At 41.9% G+C, this 20,700-nt stretch overlaps 2 protein-coding genes across 2 annotated transcripts in view; both read right to left on the reverse strand.

Annotated features, from left to right (window-relative positions):
- Positions 1–20,700, reverse strand: part of nbas (NBAS subunit of NRZ tethering complex) — a 256,843-nt gene that overhangs the window by 176,648 nt on the left and 59,495 nt on the right. The window contains exon 15 of the mRNA XM_080743924.1: positions 13,157–13,435. Within this exon, the coding sequence (XP_080600050.1) occupies positions 13,157–13,435 (279 nt within the window). The remainder of the gene's footprint in view (positions 1–13,156; positions 13,436–20,700) is intronic.
- Positions 19,729–20,385, reverse strand: LOC308300287 (E3 ubiquitin-protein ligase TRIM21-like; the record flags this gene model as incomplete). The annotated part of the gene is made up of 1 exon (XM_080744106.1): positions 19,729–20,385. The coding sequence occupies one exon, from the start codon at positions 20,383–20,385 to the stop codon at positions 19,729–19,731; it is 657 nt and encodes a 218-aa protein (XP_080600232.1).

Genomic DNA, 20,700 nt, shown 5'->3' on the forward strand with positions numbered 1-20,700 from the left:
AGATATACTGATGGCATCAGGGAGATCTCCTTATATGGGCATATCAGTTGGCTTGGTGGTGCAACATAGGTGTGAGCGGCCATTTTGCTGTCATATAGATTTCAGAAAATATGCATAGGCTATACATTATTATAAACCTGGAACCAAGACATCCAGTCCCTAATCATGATTATAAAACATCTGATTCTGTCAAAACATATTTGAAAAACTGAAAAATGTATTTTAATATAAAATATATAGGATAATATCATTTTATATAATATATATTTTTAAAGGCCTGTCCTGGACAGGTGTCAAGAATCTAATGTTTTATCATGGTCATCATGATTCACCATGACCAAACCTACTGCTTACTGTTTTAAACCTGTTGTCCCCCCCTCTCACTCACACACACACACACACACACACACACACACACACACACACACACACACACACACACACACACACACACACACACACACACACACACACACACACACACACACACACACACACACACACACAACAACAAGCTCGCGCTGATTGTTGGCCCCGCCCACTTCCTCCTTCTGTTCTCTCTCTGAAGTGATTTACTGCTGCGTCATCTAAGCTCACCTCCTCATCTGTGGACAAATTTAACTAACAATTTTCGGTTTCAACTCCAGATTAATCTAACAGCTCTTCAGTTTTACCTTCATTCTGTAAGTAAAGTAAGTTTTTTTCGACTTTTAACATGTTTTAGTTGACGTTAGGATGTTCCACAGAGATGAAGAACGAGCAGTAGTTGAGTTTGTTATATAATGGCAAGAGACGCCATTGTGTTGTTATTTTAGCTACAGGTGCAGCTTTTTCATTCGATGTAACAAAGTTAACTGAAAGCTAAGAAGGTATGTTTTTGAAGATTCGATGTGAACTAGCGTAAAAGTCAAGTTTGGTAAAGTAATTTGGTCATTTTGAGTAATGTAGTGTGGTCTGTGTGTTATATAAAGGACAATGGCCAGATTAATGCATTTAAAAAGAGCGCCAACAGCTGCGTCAGTCCATAAAGGCACCCACCCTTAATAGTCAGTGAGGTCAGTGAGAATGTTTTAGATCCATTTGAGAATACACTTTGACTCATTTGAGCTCTGTATTTTCCAGAACATGTGAAAAAGGATGTGCTGTCAGTAAATGGAAGACGGTGGAAGCCAGTGTTAAAGAAAAGTAAGATATCCTTGTGTGTGTGTGTGTGTGTGTGTGTGTGTGTGTGTGTGTGTGTGTGTGTGTGTGTGTGTGTGTGTGTGTGTGTGTGCGCGCGCGTGTGTGTGCGCGTGCGTAATATGGTGTGCAATTTAATTAACTGCTGTATGACTTTTTGATAGACGCATTGTGATACAAATTAAATGTCAGTAGGCTACAATGGAAAATGCTCTTTTTAGATGGTTTTATATCAATGGTGAAATCGATGTTTGACAAGAATTGGACAAATGTTAAATATTATAAACATTTTGCTGACCCTACTGTACATACTGTAACCCCTTAAAACCTGGAACACATTATCAGGCATTATTACTTTAACCATTATTATATGGCTTTACCTGGACTATTGAAATAGCAGATATACAAGCTCACAGCACGGCACCGAGTGCTGCAATGCAAGCTTGTTGATATCTTTAACATTTGTGCATATTTTATCAGGTGTTCAGGCCTGGTGATGAGGTGGACTTTCACGCCTTAGACTCATACCATTTGGAGGGTAAACACCTCGTTACAGTGATCCATCACCCTTTCAAGCAGTTGAGTAAGGTAAGAATGGTAATTGGTAAATGGTTCATTTATATAGCACCTTTTCCTAGAGCGCTTTACAATGTAGTTTACATTCTCCCATTCACACACACACGTTCAGGCACCAATGGCAGAAGCAAACATGCTAGGCACCAACCTAATCCTCAACAGAAGGGTTTAGGCAGCTCAAGGACACTTTGACACTCATCCAGGGGGTGTCACAAGGCACTGATCATATTGCAATCGTACCCTAATATTTTGTTTATTTTTGCCGCAGATAATGAAATAGATGGTCCTACTCTTCTACAGATGACTGAAAGAATGAGTGAGCGAATTAAAGACCAAGTGAAATTCATGTCTGCTTTGGAGCAGTTGAAACTGTAAGTTAATTACGGTATACATTGAGTCTACTCTACATCTGATGTATTTCAGACTTTGAAATTCATAAGACGATATTAATATATAAAAACTATTAACTTCTTTGCTTGAACTAAGTTGTTTTTTCCCCACTCTACTTTTTACAGTGGAAAAGAAGCCCCTGTGACCCAGCCAGCCCCAGCAGCAGAAGCAGTCCTACCAATGTTGAGCAGCAGAGTTAGGTTTCCTCCAGCAGTCCTCACTGCATTGGCCAATAAGGATCCTGCTCTACGGTCACATGGAAAAAACAGACTCAAAAACATGTTTATTCAAGCATTGTCCACTTGAGCGAAACATGTAAGCCATACATGTAAGTTGATATCGTCATCTATAACTGCATGTCTCTATCTTATCTGTCTATCTATTTATCATATATCATGTCTCTATTTATACAATTTAATAATTAATAGACATCTCTATCCCTAGATTTATGCATCTAGCCATATCCAATTATCTATCCGTAGTTCTCAATTGATTTTCATTTCAAGGAACCCCATAATCTGTTGTATATTTTAAATGGTCAATTTACAACCCCATGCCATCCGTCCGTCCATCCCCCCCCCCCCCCCCCCCCAGAGGGTCCCTGAACCATACTTTGAGAACCACAATTTTATATTTATCTAGCCTCTAAGCTGTCAACCCTAATAGGTTATCGGGTGCCTTTGTGTTTAATCATTCTGCTCACCCAGGGAAAATAACTGCTTCTTATGTTTATCACTGATAACTTAATCAGCCCTAGAGCTGATACACCAGTAGATGACTAATCACATCAGTGCAAACATAAACATAAGTGTCAATGCATGCTGCACTGTCACATGAGTGACCTCAATGTCTTTGTATGTGTCTTTTTATAACTTGTAGGTATCCAGGACACGATGGATATGTGGAGGTCCTCAAATCTGTCCTGTTCAGCTTCCCTTATTTGAAGGAACCTTATGGAACTGGATTCGTAAGTTTTAGTTCACTGTTATGTTTTTGTTAATACACGGGTGTGCATGCGTGGTCAAAATGAATGTTGCGTGGCAGATCAAATAAAGTGAAGCGCTCTTGCGCACCTGCCGCTATACGTTTTTATTTTTATTTTTTATATATATATATATATATATATATATATATATATATATATATATATATAGTAGTGTCAGTTACAAGCTAGTCACAACTAACTTCCTGAAAGTAGACTTGGAAATAAAACTAGTGGTGACTAATCATTACAAGTGGCTCTTATTTGAAATCTGGCAAAACATTTTACCTGATGGTCATTTGCTCACTGGTAAAAATGTTGTCCAACCAGGTGCAAATCCTTGGTAGAAGAGGACAATTACATAGTCCTGCTTTAAATAGTGATCACTGTTTTGAATTGGCTACCTAAATATCATTTACATTATGTTTAATATTTATCTTATGTTACAACTAAAAATGTACATTGACCAGAGCTTGAACAAGTAAACAGTAAATATTCATCTGGAAGTTCTCAACTGATGCTATTTTATTTTTTATTTTATTTTTTCTCTAGGATGGCCTGCATTATTCCTTGAGGAACAAGTTTAAAAAGGAAAGACGGCCACTAGTGAACGTGGAAGAGATTGACAAAAGGAGGCAGAAATACTCTGAAATACTCTGAAAGTGAAATCACTGTCAAGATGGATGGCCATGTCATGATAATGGACAATGGAAGCGTTGACATTTCAATGGCACTGGGTGCTGTGTTGGGGGGAATCTTTCATTTGTACAACATAGCGTATCCAGCCCAGCTAAAAAAAAAAAAAACATTTGCTTTCATTGAGGCATTCATCTTAAAACTCAACATTTCAAAATCCAAAAAATCCAAAGTGCCCCTCTCTCTGAGGAAGGTAGCGAATGCACTAAATCTGTAGGATGCCACTGTATGGCAACTGTGTAGGCCAGACATGGGCAACTGGTGACCGGGGCTACATTCGGCACCCATCTTCAATTAATGTGGCCCACAGGTTTATAGCTGTTTAAGGACTAGTATTAAAATGTTATTGTCTTTGTCCAATGCGATTGTATAAGTTCATAAAGTAATATGATGTTAACTACAGTAAATGCATGCAATTCAAAATAGATCGTCTAATTTTGTGTGACATACTATTGATTAAGTAGTACATTCATTTACAGGAAACAAAGTTCAAATATGGAGAGACGGCAACAATATGCAATGTGGCCAGATGGAATGAGTTTGACAATATATTGGCCCCCTCCATTAAAGTTGCCCACCCCTGGTATAGGTGGTTGAAAGGGTAGTGTCTTCCCAAAGGACAACCCCTTAGTCATGTAAATAGGTTCTACATGCACTATTTATTTATTTCTTTATTTGTGTATGCATTGTTGCACAGCTCTTAATAGTTAATAGTTTTGTAACTGATGTTTGGTAAATAAAATTCAAAGTTATAACTAATCTTGTGTTCTTTTCCAACAAATGATATTTTAAAGTGTAATGAAACATTATTTAGCTAAGAACCATTTTGTAGCTGAAGAACCATTATAAATAACCATTTTCCAAAAGGTTCTTCAGAGAACCTTTTTTTGACATGGTTCTTTGAGGAACCAGAAACGGTTCCTCGAAGAACCATTTTTTGATGGTTCTTTGAAGCACCTTTAATGGTTCTTTATCGAACCATTCGAATAAATGGTTCTTTAAAGAACCGTGGTGAAAAAGGTTCTTTGTGGAACCAAAAATGGTTCTTCTATGGAATCGCTCTGAAGAACCATTTTTGGTTCCAGTTGGAACCTTTTTTTTTCTGTGTGTAGGGTGAATTTGCACGATTCTAACTGGGTAAAACAGTGACTAAAGGCTCTAACAGAGTCCAGGGTGAATAGCTATTCACTTCACCACAGTGTAGTTTTGTAGCCATCACCTAAAAATACATAACAAAGCCTAGGTGATAGCTAGAAAACTACAATGCGGTGAAGTGAATAGCTCTTCACCCTGGACTCTGATAGAGGCTTTACTCATACTCATACTGATCTATCTAGATATAATGAAGAAAATTATAAATATAATATAGCCTACAGATATAGTTATAGGAATAACCTATAATATTTAGGGACTTGTCTTTAATAGACAGGCATAGACAGAGACAATGCATGCTGTGAGCTTGTAGATCAGCTATTTTCTATCTTACTTCTTAAATAGGCCAGTGTTTTCTAAGATAATTTCTTAGATCTTTTATTTTATTTATTCGTGAATTTAGAAGGAAAAAAACATTTCTTTATTTTAAATCATTAAATGTTATTCTTTTTGGGGGAGAATGTTTTTTGAATGTTTTTAAATGATACAAAACTAAATTTAGGAAAACAAACATTAAGGGAACCATAAAAATGTTTTCGCGACGCACAAATGGGTCCCAACCCAGTGCTTGGGAAACAGTGTTGTAAAACCACAGACGATTGTTGTATTCTCCGCTTTGAGAACTGTCTGTGACTGCCTCATTTTTCTCTCACCATCTCTCTGCATCATCTTAAAATAAATGCGAGAAATCTCTGTTCTGTCTAATAAGAGGCAGATGGAACGGCATGATAGCGTTGATTAGCTCGCGTGTGGAGTTCTCCACTAACGCTATGGACCAGAGCTAATTTAGCGTTAGCATGTAGCAAAACTATCGCAACACACAAGCGAATTAAAAAGTCCAATCCACAACTACACCACACTATCTATCAACGACGACAACCTAGCCAAGTTTATTTACTATGTGCTCCATTTAAGCTCCGCTCCGTCTGTGACTGACTGTATGCAGACTGGCTGAGCGCTCCGTCCAGCGCTGCCGGCTGCAGGCACTGGACACAGTCAAGCATGGGTGTTGACGTCACAGGCAAGAGAAAGCGAGCGCTTGATTTGTCCAAAAATAAAACGACCATATCCCCCAGCCACCTTCACCACTACTGCACTGACAAACTGGACGGAGCCAAGAGGAGAAAAAAGCGCTCCTCTTCTCACTGCCGCTCAACGCAGCCTAGATGACATGACACCCCCCCACCCCCCCAAATATTTTTACATCGAATCTGAACGAATCACACAAACGATCAATTTGGATTCAAAACGGCGATTTTCGCCGAAAAGCTACAAGTTTGCATGCCTGATCTATGTCATTTCTTCACTGAACGGTCGCCCCCAGAACAGAGACGCTACTAGGGTTTGTGTTTAATGTAAGCACAAAACTGTTTGCTTGTGCGCGTGCGTGCGCTCTGAAGAGGTGTCATACAAATCCATTTGGAGATTGGATTGTGAAATGCTGATCTAAAAAAAAAGTATAATAATAATAATACATCTGAATCAGTCATTTGATCTCCAAACCCCCCGTCAGCCTGCCAGACAGACAGACATTTAATCTCCAAACCCCCCATTCAGACAACCAGTCATTTGAAGTGCTGGGAGTGAAGCCAGTCTGCTGTTGAGGGAAATAAAAAAGAAACAAGCAAGATGTTAATTCTGCTCTAAGGCTGTTTCTCAGTCCCTCAGAGGAGATTCCTCTGAAATGCTAATGACTACATTAGCCCATAAAGACCGGGAATTATGCTATGCTTTTAACTATTGAAAAATAGCAGATCTACAAGCTTTGAAACATCTTGAAAATATTTTTTTTTTGGGGGGGGGGGTTCCGTGGTCAAATACTTGTAATTTTGGGGGTCCTTGACAAGAAAAAGTCAGAGGACCACAGATTTAAAAGAAGGATTTAGAAGACACTTAAGGAATCGGGTCAAAATATTCAAAGACTTGCGCAATTTCTTTCAAAAAAAGCAGATCTACAAGCTCGCAGCGTGCTACTCAGTCCACATTATTGCATGATTTTCAATAGTTAAAGCATGACATAAGGGTTAAAGTGTTGGGGGACTTTAATGGGTTAGAAACATGGAGTGTTGTTGTGCCTGGGTACAGACAACAACATCCTCCATCATAAAACACAGGGGGAGGGAGAGGGGGGGATCGGAAGCCCTTGGTTCTCCTGGGCTCTATGTTGATGGTCTTGTGCCTTAACTTCAGTGTTGGGTGAAACGCCTGCGTTATAACTAGGGCATTCACCAAATATTCGAATATTCGAATATCAAAGTCACTATTTGATGTTGTTCACCGAAGTCAAATATTCGTTTTTTTTATTTTTTATTTTATTGTTTTCTCTTTAAAATAATTTATAGTTTATAAAGCTTGGCTAGATAGGAAGTCGTAAAAATGAGTTGTCAATGCCCCTGGTGGATGAATTTGTTAATGCTTTATACCGGGGGTTCTCAAACCTTTTTAGGCCGTGACCCCCAAAATAAACATATTATTTGAACTTGGGACCCCCACCCCGACAAGCACTTGGAATTGTAGGTATTGCATTTAATGTGACTCGGTTCCGCAGATAAATATAGTGAAAATAGCAGATCTACATGCTCACAACGCCTTGCGTTGCGAGGCATTGTGAGCATGTAGATCGGCTATTTTCACAACGTTCGCCTCTTGCTTACGGTACTTAATATTTGACAGTTTGGCCAGTCCTCATTCGACCGCAAATACTTTGAATTAGAGTTCGGAAAGCTGCACGTCGGAAAGTCGGAACTCTCCGACGAAAGGTTCGGTGGTCGGAGACAGTATGGACAGGCCTTTAAGTTAAGGCATAAGAGCTGGTACTTAAGACAGTCAAAATAGAGCCCTCCTGAGTCCTGGGTTCCAGTGACAGGTCGTCCATCATGTTTATGAGGCGTCAGACAGTAGCCTCTTCATGCTGGTCATCATCATTAGAACCCATTAGTCATCACCCATCAGTGGTGGCGGTGGAGGATTACCGGCCGCTAAATCATTGTTATCTCTGAGTAACACTCTGTCTGTCTGTCTGTCTGTCTGTCTGTCTGTCTGTCTGTCTGTCTGTCTGTCTGTCTGTCTGTCTGTCTGTCTGTCTCTCTCTTCATTTGGGGCGCCAGTGGTTCAGGGATAGAGAAGCCGTCATTAGAACACAGAGGGTTCTTCCCAGTTTGATCCCGGGCTCCCCCAGAGTTAGTGTGGAAGAGTCCTTGAGCAAGACTCTGAACCTCTAGTTGCTCCCGCTGAGCAGGTTGGTGCCTTGCATGGTTTCCTCTGCCATCGGTGTGTGAATGTCTGTCTGTGTGTGTGTGTGTGTGTGTGTGTGTGTGTGTGTGTGTGTGTGTGTGTGTGTGTGTGTGTGTGTGTGTGTGTGTGTGTGTGTGTGTGTGTGAATGGAATGCACAATCTATGCAAATCGCTTTGGATAAAGGCACTATATAAATGTACCATTTACCATTTACCACTCACGTCAGAATGAGAGTGAGGCAATCTTGGGCGAGAGTGCAAGTACCTCACGCTCCCCCTTGTGCACCCACACTTACACACGTACAGTAGAGACTGTCTCTCTGTGTTTTAGGACAGTGGTTCTCAACCTGTGTGGGGTCCCCAAATTATTAAGTGACGATTTAAGGACTTTCTACCTCTTCCTACCTTTAAAATGGAAAATTAAACATTGGCCAAACTTGTCAAATATTAGAGGCAGAAATGGTGAACATAGCAGATCTGCATGCTCACAACGCGTCGCAACGCATGTAGATCTGCTATTTTCACAATAGAACCGTTTTATACCAAACGTAATGCCTCAACTCTTACATTTGTAAGGTGTATGATTAGTTCGGGGGTCGCTGGCCTGAAAAGGTTGAGAAACATTGCATTAGAGTGTTTCTCTCTCTCTCTCTGTTTTAGGAGAAGCTGTAATGTATTTCATTGTGTGTGTGTGTGTGTGTGTGTGTGTGCGCGCGCGCTCGTGTGCGTGCGTGCGTGCGTGCGTGCGTGCGTGTGTGCGCGCGTGTGTGTGCGTAACATAACCCCCCAGCGCTGTCTGAGAGCCAGAGCGCCAGCAGAGAGATCAGTTTTATTAGCTCACATCCAGAAAGAAATGTTTTTTCCCTGCCGTTCCTCCTACGCCACATTTAGCTGAGTGGGACTCTGATCTCCCTGCCAGAGCCAGAGGCTGGCTAATGTGTTGCTGTGTACGCCCACACACACACACACACACACACACACACACACACACACACACACACACACACACACACACACACACACACACACACACACACACACACACACACACACACACACACACACACACACACACACACACACACACACACACACACACACACACACTCAGTATCCATCTGAGTGTTGTCTCAAATGGATACTGAGTGAGTGCATGCGTGCATGTGCATGCATGCGTGCGCTAGGGCATTCACGAATAGTGATTTTTAGTATTCGAATTATTTGACCTCAAAGTGTTCGAATAGTTGAATATTCGACAGGACTGGCCAAACTGTCAAATATTAACTCTCCTACTGCCAGATTATTTATTTATTTATTGGGTCTGGCGCCATCAAAAAGCGGCTTACCTTTGCGACGTTATAGTAGATAGACAGACAGACATTTATTTATTTATTTTTATTTTTTTTGGTTGTGCAATAGTGCACTTTGGTCTGCCAGGCAGCAGAGGGCGGCGTCATGCGAGAATGAATGTGAATTTGCCTGTTATGTGTTGAAGAAGAAGAAGACCAGTCACTGGCCACAGAGCCTCAGAGCCAGAGAAAATCAACAAGGAAGTGAATTGTTCTCCGTTGATCTAACGCATAATGGATTTTTTACACCATCACCGCGGAAAATGTGTTTACAGTAGACGGCCGCGCGACGCCTCATCAGCTTACAGTCATCAGACGAACGAACCGAACGAGCGCCGTATTGGCATCGAGGTTCTGTAAAAAATGGGGCGAACGTGAACGTTCGAAGCGGCGGGAGAGTTAAGTAAGCAAGAGGCGAACATTGTGAAAATAGCAGATCTACATGCTCACAACGCCTCGCGTTGCGAGGCGTTGTGAGCATGTAGATCTGCTATTTTCACAATATTTATCTGTGGAACCGAGTCACATTAATACCTACAATTCCAAGTGCTTGTCAGGGTGGCGCTTGTTCAAATATGTTTATTTTGGGGGTCACGGCCTAAAAAGGTTTGAGAAGCCCTGGTATCCACGAGTTTCCTACGCCCCATAGTGCATTGCGCAAACGTTTGCATCGATCTTCCGGCGCCGATTTACAAGCTCTCAACGGGTTGCATCTGCGACGCGACGTGGGCTTGTATGTCTGCTGTTAAACCCGGAAGTTTGGTCCGGATACTAGTCTCCAGTAAACTCCCGTGGAAACTTGTGGATAAAGCATTAACAAATTCATCCACCAGGGCCATTGACAACTCATTCTTATGACTTCCTATCTAGCCAAGCTTTATGAACTATATACTTTTTAAAGAGAAAACAATAAAAACAATTAAAATAAGCGAATATTCGACTTCGGTGAACAACGTCTAATAGTGACCTTTATATCCGAATATTTGGTGAATGCCCTAGCGTGCGTTTATACAGGAAAGGACACACGTCCACGCACATGTGAGATGTGTGCACGGTGCCGCATTGTGGGATCAAAGGCTTTGTGTGTCTCTGAGTTCACTGCTGAGGATGTAACTTCAGTCTGATGAGTTACTGCCATACAGTTAAGTATAACACAGAAGTCCCAGTAGTACGGTCCCTCCCGGCCCCCACACTGTGGAATAAACTCCCTGTTGCACTTAGAACTACAGACTCACTCCCTAGCTTCCACCGTGGACTGAAGACGCACCTCTTCAGACTCCACCTAAACCCATAGCACTACTGTAACACTCAATGACCATACATGAAGCTAGTTAGCATTGTTTTTGTTTTTTTTGTTTTAGAAACATTTTTTATTGATTAGGTGCATGGTCTACATATATTATTGTTTTTCTAGATTGATATTCATATGCATTTGTTATATTGTTGTTGATGTTCTGACATTATCTTGCTTATTATAGTGATGTATTACCTGCTTTTGTAAGTCGCTTTGGATTAAAAGTGTCTGCTAAATGCCTAAACTGTAAACTGTCAGGGTTTAGGCTTAGCGTTAGCATTCTCCAGGATAGCATTCACCAGCATCGGCAGGTTAGCCTCGGACTACTGGGATGTCGACACGACGGGACCTTGGAATAGCGCTACACGCCATACCACCGCCTGAACGGTTGATGGAACTTGATATCCTAAAATTCTGCCCGAACCCGAACCTACCTGACACGACATTTAGTGGATGCAGCTTAAAGAGAACTTTATGTGGGTATCTAGTGTGTCACCGTCCGACCTTCGAAGCCCGTGTTATTAAAGAAAAACGTGCGACAATGGCCAAAACTCAATCGGTGAAAAGTGGACGGTTTGAGTGGACCACTCACTCAGCTTGAGAGGAACGCTTGCCCCTGTTCGGTGAGAGCAGACTACAGCCTCTAACATTAACTCATTTAACTGCTGTTAAAAAACGGACGACTTCCGAGTTTGACCGGCGTGATTTTCTTACCTTTTAACACGGGCACATGCGTGTCTATTGTGCACGATATATATATTTTTATATTCTTTATAAATATGAAATAAAATTACAAACTCGTGTTTGGCAATATGACAGCATCAACGACAACTCGGGAAACACGTGTTTGGCAATGGGTGTAAAACATTTTCGTACTTTTTTCCCACCGCTGTCTCTAGGGCTGTCACGATTATGACATTTTACATGATGATTAATTGTCGCTCAAATAATTGCAATTGACAATTGAATTGTGTTTTTGTCGTTGATAATTACATTTATGTTTTGCTTTTAGGCTTTGAAGTTGCACATGGCAGATATGACCCATAACCTAAATATACAAAGACATTACTGACATATTTGGCAACTTTATACTTAACCCTAATCGTGCCTATCCCGAACAAGTTCGGGATATTTTCAATCCAATACAATATTTTATTTGCTATTTTACTTACCCTGAGCTGCTTGGAGCAATGTGGGTGGTCCTGGCTCGTCCAGCGCTTACCAACGAGAGACGCTAGATGGTCCGACGATTTATTCCATTGAAAATGGTTTAAAATAAAGTTTAGAGCCCCCCAAAAAAAACTCAATCTATACTGTCGGCGGCGCGACGTATTCCAGGGTGCCTATCCCGATCTAGTTCAGATATTTAATAAAATTAATTATTTAATCGGAGGCCTCAACGAAGCCCCGGTCTAAATTTCCTTCCATGGCCGGGGCCGACACTCGGCCATCCACGGGCCGTATTCGCGCAAACGGCCGCATCGCGCCGCCCACTCCAATAATAAGTCACATCTTTAGAGAGGATTTTCTCTGAATTGTGTTCCCAGACCAAAGAGAAAGTTTTTTTGCGACTGAAATAGCTTTAGATCGGGCTTCTAAAGGGGTTAGCAGTGAATGGCTAAGTGTAAGCTAACATCCTCCTCTCGTCACCCATAGCATTGGCTGGAGTGAAATCCCAAGGCACTTCGGACAGTGTGGACGGAAGCTAGAGCGAAAGCCTATAGAGATTTTTCTGGCACTCTAGCGGCCACTTGTGGCCCGGGGCACTGTATGAGTTAAAAAAGAACATTGATAGTAGAAATAGACGATCTACAAGCTCACAACGCGTCGCGACACGTTGTGAGCTTGTAGATGTGCTATTTCTACTATTTTTTACTTTTTTTTTTTTAAATATATGAACATTTTTCAACATGTAAACGATTGTGACGATCATGAAAAATAATCGTGATAATGTAAAACAAGTGCGATTAGACGATTATGTAATAATTGTGACAGCCCTAGCTGTCTCCTACCTTCCTCTGGTAGAGCTGCTCGGTTGTGGTAGTTCTATTATGATTAGTATTAGGATAGATAGATAGATAGATAGATAGATAGATAGATAGATAGATAGATACTGTAGATAGATACTGTAGATAGATAGATACTGTAGATAGATACCTTTATTATCCCAAGGGGGATAATCAGTTGCCCAGAGGCAGCACAGCAGTATAAGGTTATTTACAAAGTTACAGAGAAGTATGAAAAAGATAAAAAGAAAAAAAACAAGTAGTAGTAATAGTATTGTTATAGTATTATCATTGTTACCTTCCTCTGGTAGAGCTCCTCAGGTGTGGTGGACCGCAGGCTGACCAGCCGGTAGTTCTTGACCACGGTGCGCGGGCGCTTGCGGGGCGGCGCGAAGCGCTCCATCTCGGTGACGTAGTACAGGCCCTGCTTCACGTAGCCGAAGTAGCGCGCCTTGGCCGACGACTCGTCGTCAGAGTCAGAGTCGTCGTCCATGGCCTCCTCGTCCTCGCCGGGGCCGCCGGGGGAGGGGCTGCCGCTGTCCACGCGGCCTCGCTTGTGAGCCACGCCCACCTCGCACTGGCAGAGAGAGAGAGAGAGGGGAAGTGCATGATGAGTGCCAGGCCTGGAGTTTTGTCGTTTTAGGGGCAAGGCCATCATTGTTTGAATGGTACCCCCCAGGAATCATAAGGAATGCTATTGGCTGCCAACGGTCAAGTGCAACTGCAGGGATACATGGGAGAATGTGGTCGGAGCCTCCCGAAATACAGCACACAAAGAAGAACACAGCCGGCTGGTATCAGCTTAGTTGGCCACACCCCCCACAACTTTATCATCAATTTTAACATAAATGGGACCTATTTGCACAAAATGCATATCATGGTAATTGAAAGGCAGTTTTTCACTAGCGACAGGAACCATAAAGTATTTATGACGATGTTTATTAAAGGAGTAGTTCACCCCCAAAATGACTTTTTTTCTATTGATTACTCATGCCATGGAGAGTAGAGTTCAATAATATTTTTTGGTTTTTGTCACATTCCTAAGACAAAAAATTTATTCGAGTAAATTTTCCCCCATTGATTCCGGATGGTGACCCGTTTCGAAACGGGTCACCATCCGGAATCAATGGGGTAAAATGTATTGTTATCACATTTTTGTCTTAGGAATGTGACAAAAAACAAATAATATTATTGAACTCTACTCTCCATGGCATGAGTAATCAATAGAAAAAAAGTCATGTTGGGGTGAACTACTCCTTTAAGGTTAGAAAATGAATGGGGTCCAGTGGAGAACAAACAAATCTTTGTTGGTACCTCGCGGGGGGAAACAGCGCAACTAGCGGCCAATCATGGGATCTTTCTCTTCTGGGAAAGCTTCATGAATAATCCAGACAACAACACCCCTGTTTATGTACTGTTATTTTCAGTACAGTCTTCAGAACAGAGCACAACAACAATCCACTGCTTGTACGGTACGAGTGGGTGACAGTAAACAGGATAAACACTGTGGATTATATACCACAGTAGTTTAAACAGGCTAAACAGCATGTCTTCTATCTCACAGTATAGTGTCATATGTATTCAGTATTCACGGCTCCTCCGTAGAGGACAGTGTTTGTCATTTTAATGCCCAGAGGGAAACAGGCTTTTCTCCGTCAGATGTTATGAAACACTGCTGTGCACCTGTGAGGCGTTTAGCCTCGTAATCACCGAGGAACCCGGGCCACGCACACACCGCACACCGCTCACTGTGTGCTGTTCTATCAAAACACTGCCTTTATACAAGCCATTATGAAAGTGCACACACACAGACACATGCACGCATGCACGCACACACAGTATACAGTATAGGCCTATATAGACATTCAGGGTGTATTAATGACTGCATCACAAGCAGAGCATTGCAAAGCTGTAAATATGCAGTATATCGCCACTGTCGGGCAGAAACCTTGTAAGTTTCAAAAGTGTACGTTCTTTCGCAAAGTAAAGCCCTGCTTCGTCACACAAGGCCGTCGCGCAAAAGTAGTGAAAACAGCAGATCTACAAGCACACAACGTGTGCTTGTAGATCGGCTGTGTTCACTAGTTTGAATCATTTTTAAAATGATAGATGCGAAACCAACGGTTTTGGACATACAAGGTTTCCACACGACAGCGACGACATACAGAAGCTGTGGAAGCCTGTCGTACTGTGGAGTATACATCGGGCTTACCCAGTTAAAACCCAACGTTCTGACGAGGCTTAGATAAACCCCCGTCTCTAATCTGTGCTGTCGACAAGACTTTTAATTAAGAAGAAGTGATGATTTAATTAACTTCACTGGGGTCTACTCTAGTTAGTATAGAGGGTGCATAAAGTGAATGGCATATCGAGTGGCAAATCGAGTGGCAAAGTGAGTGGCAAACTGAGTTTAACGTCATTTAATGTTGTTTATTGCAATCAGATATAGGACTTCTCTTTTTGGATGTATGGGCTTTCAAGGCTAGAAAGTAGTTCTTTGCCACTCAGTAGGCGTTCCCGCATAACTTCCGGGTATAATGATGATGTCATGTGCATACCCTCTATTTGCCTCTAGTGCAGTCGCCCCGAAATGGATGGTAACATCTCGATATTCCGAGGTACTGTTGTGTCGAGGTACCAGTAGTCCAGTTAGGGTTAGGATTCACCAGGTTAGCATTCAGTGAAGGAAAAAAAATAAAAACATTATTTCCCAGTAGGGCTGTCACGATTATGACATTTTACATGACGATTAATCGTCACTCAAATAATTGCGATTAACGATTTAATTGTGTATTTGTCGTTGACATTCACATTCCTGTTTGGCTTGTAGGCTTTGAAGTTGCACATGGTAGATATGACACATAAGTAATTACTGACATATTTGACAATGTTATACTAAAAAAGACCATTGATAGTGGAAATAGCCGATCTACATGTTCACAAAGCGTCGCATCGCGACCCGTTGTGAGCTTGCATAGTAATACAATACTCTACCGTACCGACGAGCCAAAATAGCATCTTATTCACAAAAAAAAATAATAATAATAATTATGGCATGCGCACACACACACAGACACAGCAATGGTGCTTAGACTCCATGTAGAGAGTGGCTGATGAAAGCTTCCCTCCACATTAAGTCAGTGGTATCTATCTCACTTCACCGTCTATCACTCTCTCCTCTCTCCCTCCAGCCTTCTCTCTCCTCCATCACACCTCTTTTTAACACAAACCAGACAGAAATAAATAAAGAAAAGAGAAGTGTGGATATGAGAGCGCAGGCTGAGGAGATATAAGCCTCTTTATGGAGGATAAAGCAAGGGAGAGGGATAAATATTTCATCATCACACGCTTAGGGTGCCATTATCTCTGCCTGGCAAGAGATAGTGTGTGTGTGCACGTGCGCGCACACACACACACACACACACACACACACACACACACACACACACACACACACGCTTGTGTGGTGGCACAAGGCAGTGGTTCTCAACCTGAGGTGTTGAGACCCCCTAGGGGGTCACCCAATTACTTTGGGGGGTCCCCAGATGATTAACTTAATGTGTAACATTGTTTTCTCACTCAACAGTAAATAAACCAACATAAAGTTTAAGTGTATAGAGGGTATCTGCACATTTCTAAAGTGACAATTTAAGGACTTTTTTAAATACTTAAACTTAGCTTGAAACTTAAATGCAATGCCTCAACTCTTAGTGCTCGTCAGGGTGGAGGGGTTCCCCTGTTAAAATATGATTATTATGGGGGTCGCGGCCTGAAAAGGTTGGGAACCACTGCACTAAGGAGACGAATGGGCGCACGCACGCACGCACGCACGCACGCACGCACGCACGCACGCACGCACGCACGCTCAACACCTGCTGTGGGATAATTACATGCATAAAACACACAAACAACTCCCAGAAGTCGCGTGCACACAGTCGGCAACAATTAAACACAGACGAGGACAATTAACACGCAGGCAGCACAAAGCAGTTCTTTACCGTAAAGCTGTACAGACCACACGCATTCATATGAGAGCTTCATTTGCATTACTACACGGCTTGGTTGAATGCTTGAATCTGATTGGTCAAGTGCTGAAATCAGCTGTGAATTATAGGCGTGTAATGGACGTTCCGCTCTATAACGGACCGCTGCCTAAGGCCTAGCAAAATAAATCCTTGGTTTCCGGTAGGCTGTAATTTTAGGGCTGAGTAGGTAGGGAATTTATTTTATTTTATTTTTTATTTTAATTTTTTTGTGGGCATGATGGGTAGCAAGGAATTTTATTTTATTTCCTCATAGGAAGGATGGGTAGGTAGTTTTTTTTTTTTTTTTAATTTACAGTTTTAATTAATCATTTAAAACAGCAATTTTGAATTACATTTTAATGTTTAATTTACAGTTTTAATGAATTATACAAATGAAAGCATATTTCAATGTCTTCTCTTATTCTGAAGAGATTAAGAAGTCGACCACCGTCTGGAAGTATAATTGCATTACGAAATCGACCACCATCTGGAAGTCTTATTGCTGCTAGGCTGCTAGGCAACATATCTTATTCTGAAGAGATTGGCCACCGGAAGTGTTAGATTTTCCAGCTTAGATTTGACAAAGGAACACAGCTTGGCGAGCGAGCGAGCAGTGATAGTCGCAGACGCACCGCACCCAGGCAGAGAGAGTAGAGCCGTTTCTGGGCCCATGGGGGCCCTAAGCGTGATTCTGCTATGGGGCCTTCCTGCGGGCGCGAGCGTAGCGAGCGCCCACGAAAAAATATTAGGCCTAATTATTTTTATAATTTTTTAATCCATTTTATAATGGATATATATATATATATATATATATATATATATATATATATATATAAATGAATAAATAAAAAACGACAACAACAGGCAACATATTTTTGCTATGTTTGAAAAATAATAGGCCTAATATTTTTTTTTTTTCATTTTTTAATCCATTTTTTAATGGAAATATTATATAAATGAATAAATAAAAAACGACAACAACAGGCAACGTATTTTTGCTATGTTTGATTTGTTCTTTTCTTATTTAAAAAAAAATGAAAACTCCCCCATGGGGTGCTGGAACACCTGCAGCACCCCTAGGCCCCCTTGCCTACCCCTTGGTAGGCATTTCGCCTACCAAAATGTAATTCCTGGCTACGCCCCTGCACTGGCAGAGTCCTGCACAGCAGCCACTGTGCCAAATTCACTTTCACTTTCAGCATGTGGATGCTCAGAAGCAGCAAAGAAAGTCACCACCGTTTGATTTGATCATTCCTTAGTCAATTATGAAGGGATTTCAAAAATTAAAACGTCTCCATATCGACTGGGAAGTCTACTTCGCAGAGGGCCTTTGTGATTCGCTAATCGCGAGATTTCGCATCGCGATTTCGGTTTGAAAAGGATTAACCATGCAGCACTTTGTTCTTTTCTGCTGAGGAGGGGGCGGTGGGGGTCCTTTAGATCGGCGGGGCCCTGCGTATACGGCTCGCCGGCACTGAGAGAGACACATGGGGGTCCGTAACACAAGCACTGTTGCCGCGCAGTCTTTCAGAGGAATGCCACGCTGTCATAAATGTTTAGTCTCCATCTAGTCTCTCTGTGGCTGTGCAGGGCTGAGCTGTACTGGTGTCTGAGCTGCTAATGTTGTTAGCAACGCTGCCACTTGTTGACTGAGCGCCACTCAGTCTGTCCCCCGATTGTGTGTGCGCGTGTGTGTCTGTTTGGAGGAATACACGTTGTCACGTAAACTCACATTAGTTTAGCCTCGGTAGACGGGAACCGGGGAAAGGTCCTGACTTCGCGAGTGTGGTCGCAGCAAATATATTTTTTGTAAGACGTTTTTGATCGACTCGGTCGGATTTTGACTTAGTTTTTTTTTTTTTTTTTTTTTTACTCCAAATGCCAATAAAAACATCTGGGTCGCACGTATTTAATAGGGTCGGTCGCCTACCGGAAACCAAACTATTCTTCTACTAGGCCTAATCAACGGCTCAGAGCACCTGCTGCACTCAGGCTGCGCTGTCTGAATTTAGTGCCGTATCCAACATGTCAGCCGTGTAAACAAACACACAGCGACATTTACAACTAAAAGTTGCTCTCAAGATTGTTTTTAAAAACATTTGAGGCGAGAAATGGACAACGTAGTATCAGAAAATGTCTAAAGTCACTTTAGATATGTGCCCTCAATACACTTAAACATTATGTTGCTGTTGAGTGAGAAAACATGTTGCACATTAAGTTAATCATCTGAAACTTGCTATGGCAATGGGATACGTATGTTTTCTCATGCCAATAAAGCTCCTTTGAATTAAATTGGTTGGAGGTGAATGAGGTTCTCCGGGAAAAAAATAATAATAATCCGTGGACAGTGATTTGCAGTGAATGAGTTGTATGTTTACTTTTAAACTTTGGAAGTCAATCATAACCAATTAGAATGGGATCTGACTGATCACGACTCCAAAGTTAATATATGCAGTTTATCAGTGACATCGTTTTAACCCTGTTTTTAACCTTTTGTGATAATTTTTGTTTTATTTGTATTCATATTTGTACCTATGCTTCCAATCCTTTTAAACAAAACGTATAATACAAATAATATTCATTATTATTTGGAAAAATGCCCACTGAGATTGCATGCACAGAGTTTCACGCCAATATGTCCTCTGGTGTCAGAAAATAGTGATTCTCTCACACTCACACACACACACACACACACACACACACACACACACACACACACACACACACACACACACACACACACACAGTGAATTTATATAGCGCCTTTATCCAAGGTGCTTTACACATTCCCTGCCTCTTGCCCATTCTAGCTTGGCAGAAGTAATCATTTACTGGAGGGATAACTTCATGTTTTTCTTCTTTTTGAAGTTGGAGGGGACATGTTCCCTCCGTCCCCACCAAGTCCAGCGTCCATGTTGACAGGAGAGATGGTCAGAGGAGCAGAGTTTCTACCACCATTATTAAGGTGAGGACAGAAGAATGGGTAGAGTTTCTCAGTGAAGGAGCAGCCAGTGAAAGAGTAGAGATGAACTCTGGCCTCCACATCATAAAAGGAGACCAGACCCTCCTCATAATCCACAAACACTCCCACTTTCTGGAGCTCCTTTCTTACATGGAGGAGGACAGCAGGGTCAGCATTAGCCCAGTACTCATTTCCATTCCTCAACCCTATAGTCCAGTAACCAATGTTGGAGGTCGCTGTGATGAATCCCTTCCTGTTGATGGACTCTCTGGCCACTCCTAGAGTCCAGTCAGTCTTCCCTTTAACCTGAACCTCATAGTAAAACCTTCCTGAGGAGAAGCTTTGTTTTCCTAAGACACTGACACAACAAGAGAATCTCTCTTTGTTGTTTGGGAGATTCTTCCTTATGTTTCCATGGCTCAATTGTTTTCCATCCTCAGACAGGATGAGGTAGGGATGTGCTGTATCAGGATCCAGAGTCACTTCTACTTCATATCGCTGGATCATCCTCAGCTCAACATCACACACCTTCTTCTTCATCTCTTGATTGAGTGTCTTCTCCAGCTGAGTCACAGCTGTCCTCACAGTCCCCACATATGAAGACTGATGGACATTGACCTTTGTCCAGTCATTGGTGGGTGGAGGGGTGTTGATGGATGTGACGTTCTGGAGGAGGTGGAGGTGGTCCTCAGTGTGAATCTCACAGATTCTCTTCTCTAACTGAGTGACTTCATTATGCAGATCTTTGATGAAGCCTTCAGCCTGTTTTTCTGTAGTTTTATGCTTCTCTTCAATCACACCAATGAGCTCAGCCTGGCTCCTCTCAATACAGCTGATCAGAGCAGTGAAGACCTG

Source organism: Nannobrachium achirus (genome assembly GCF_963921795.1).
Source record: "Nannobrachium achirus genome assembly, chromosome: 16".
NCBI classification, from domain to species: domain Eukaryota; kingdom Metazoa; phylum Chordata; class Actinopteri; order Myctophiformes; family Myctophidae; genus Nannobrachium; species Nannobrachium achirus.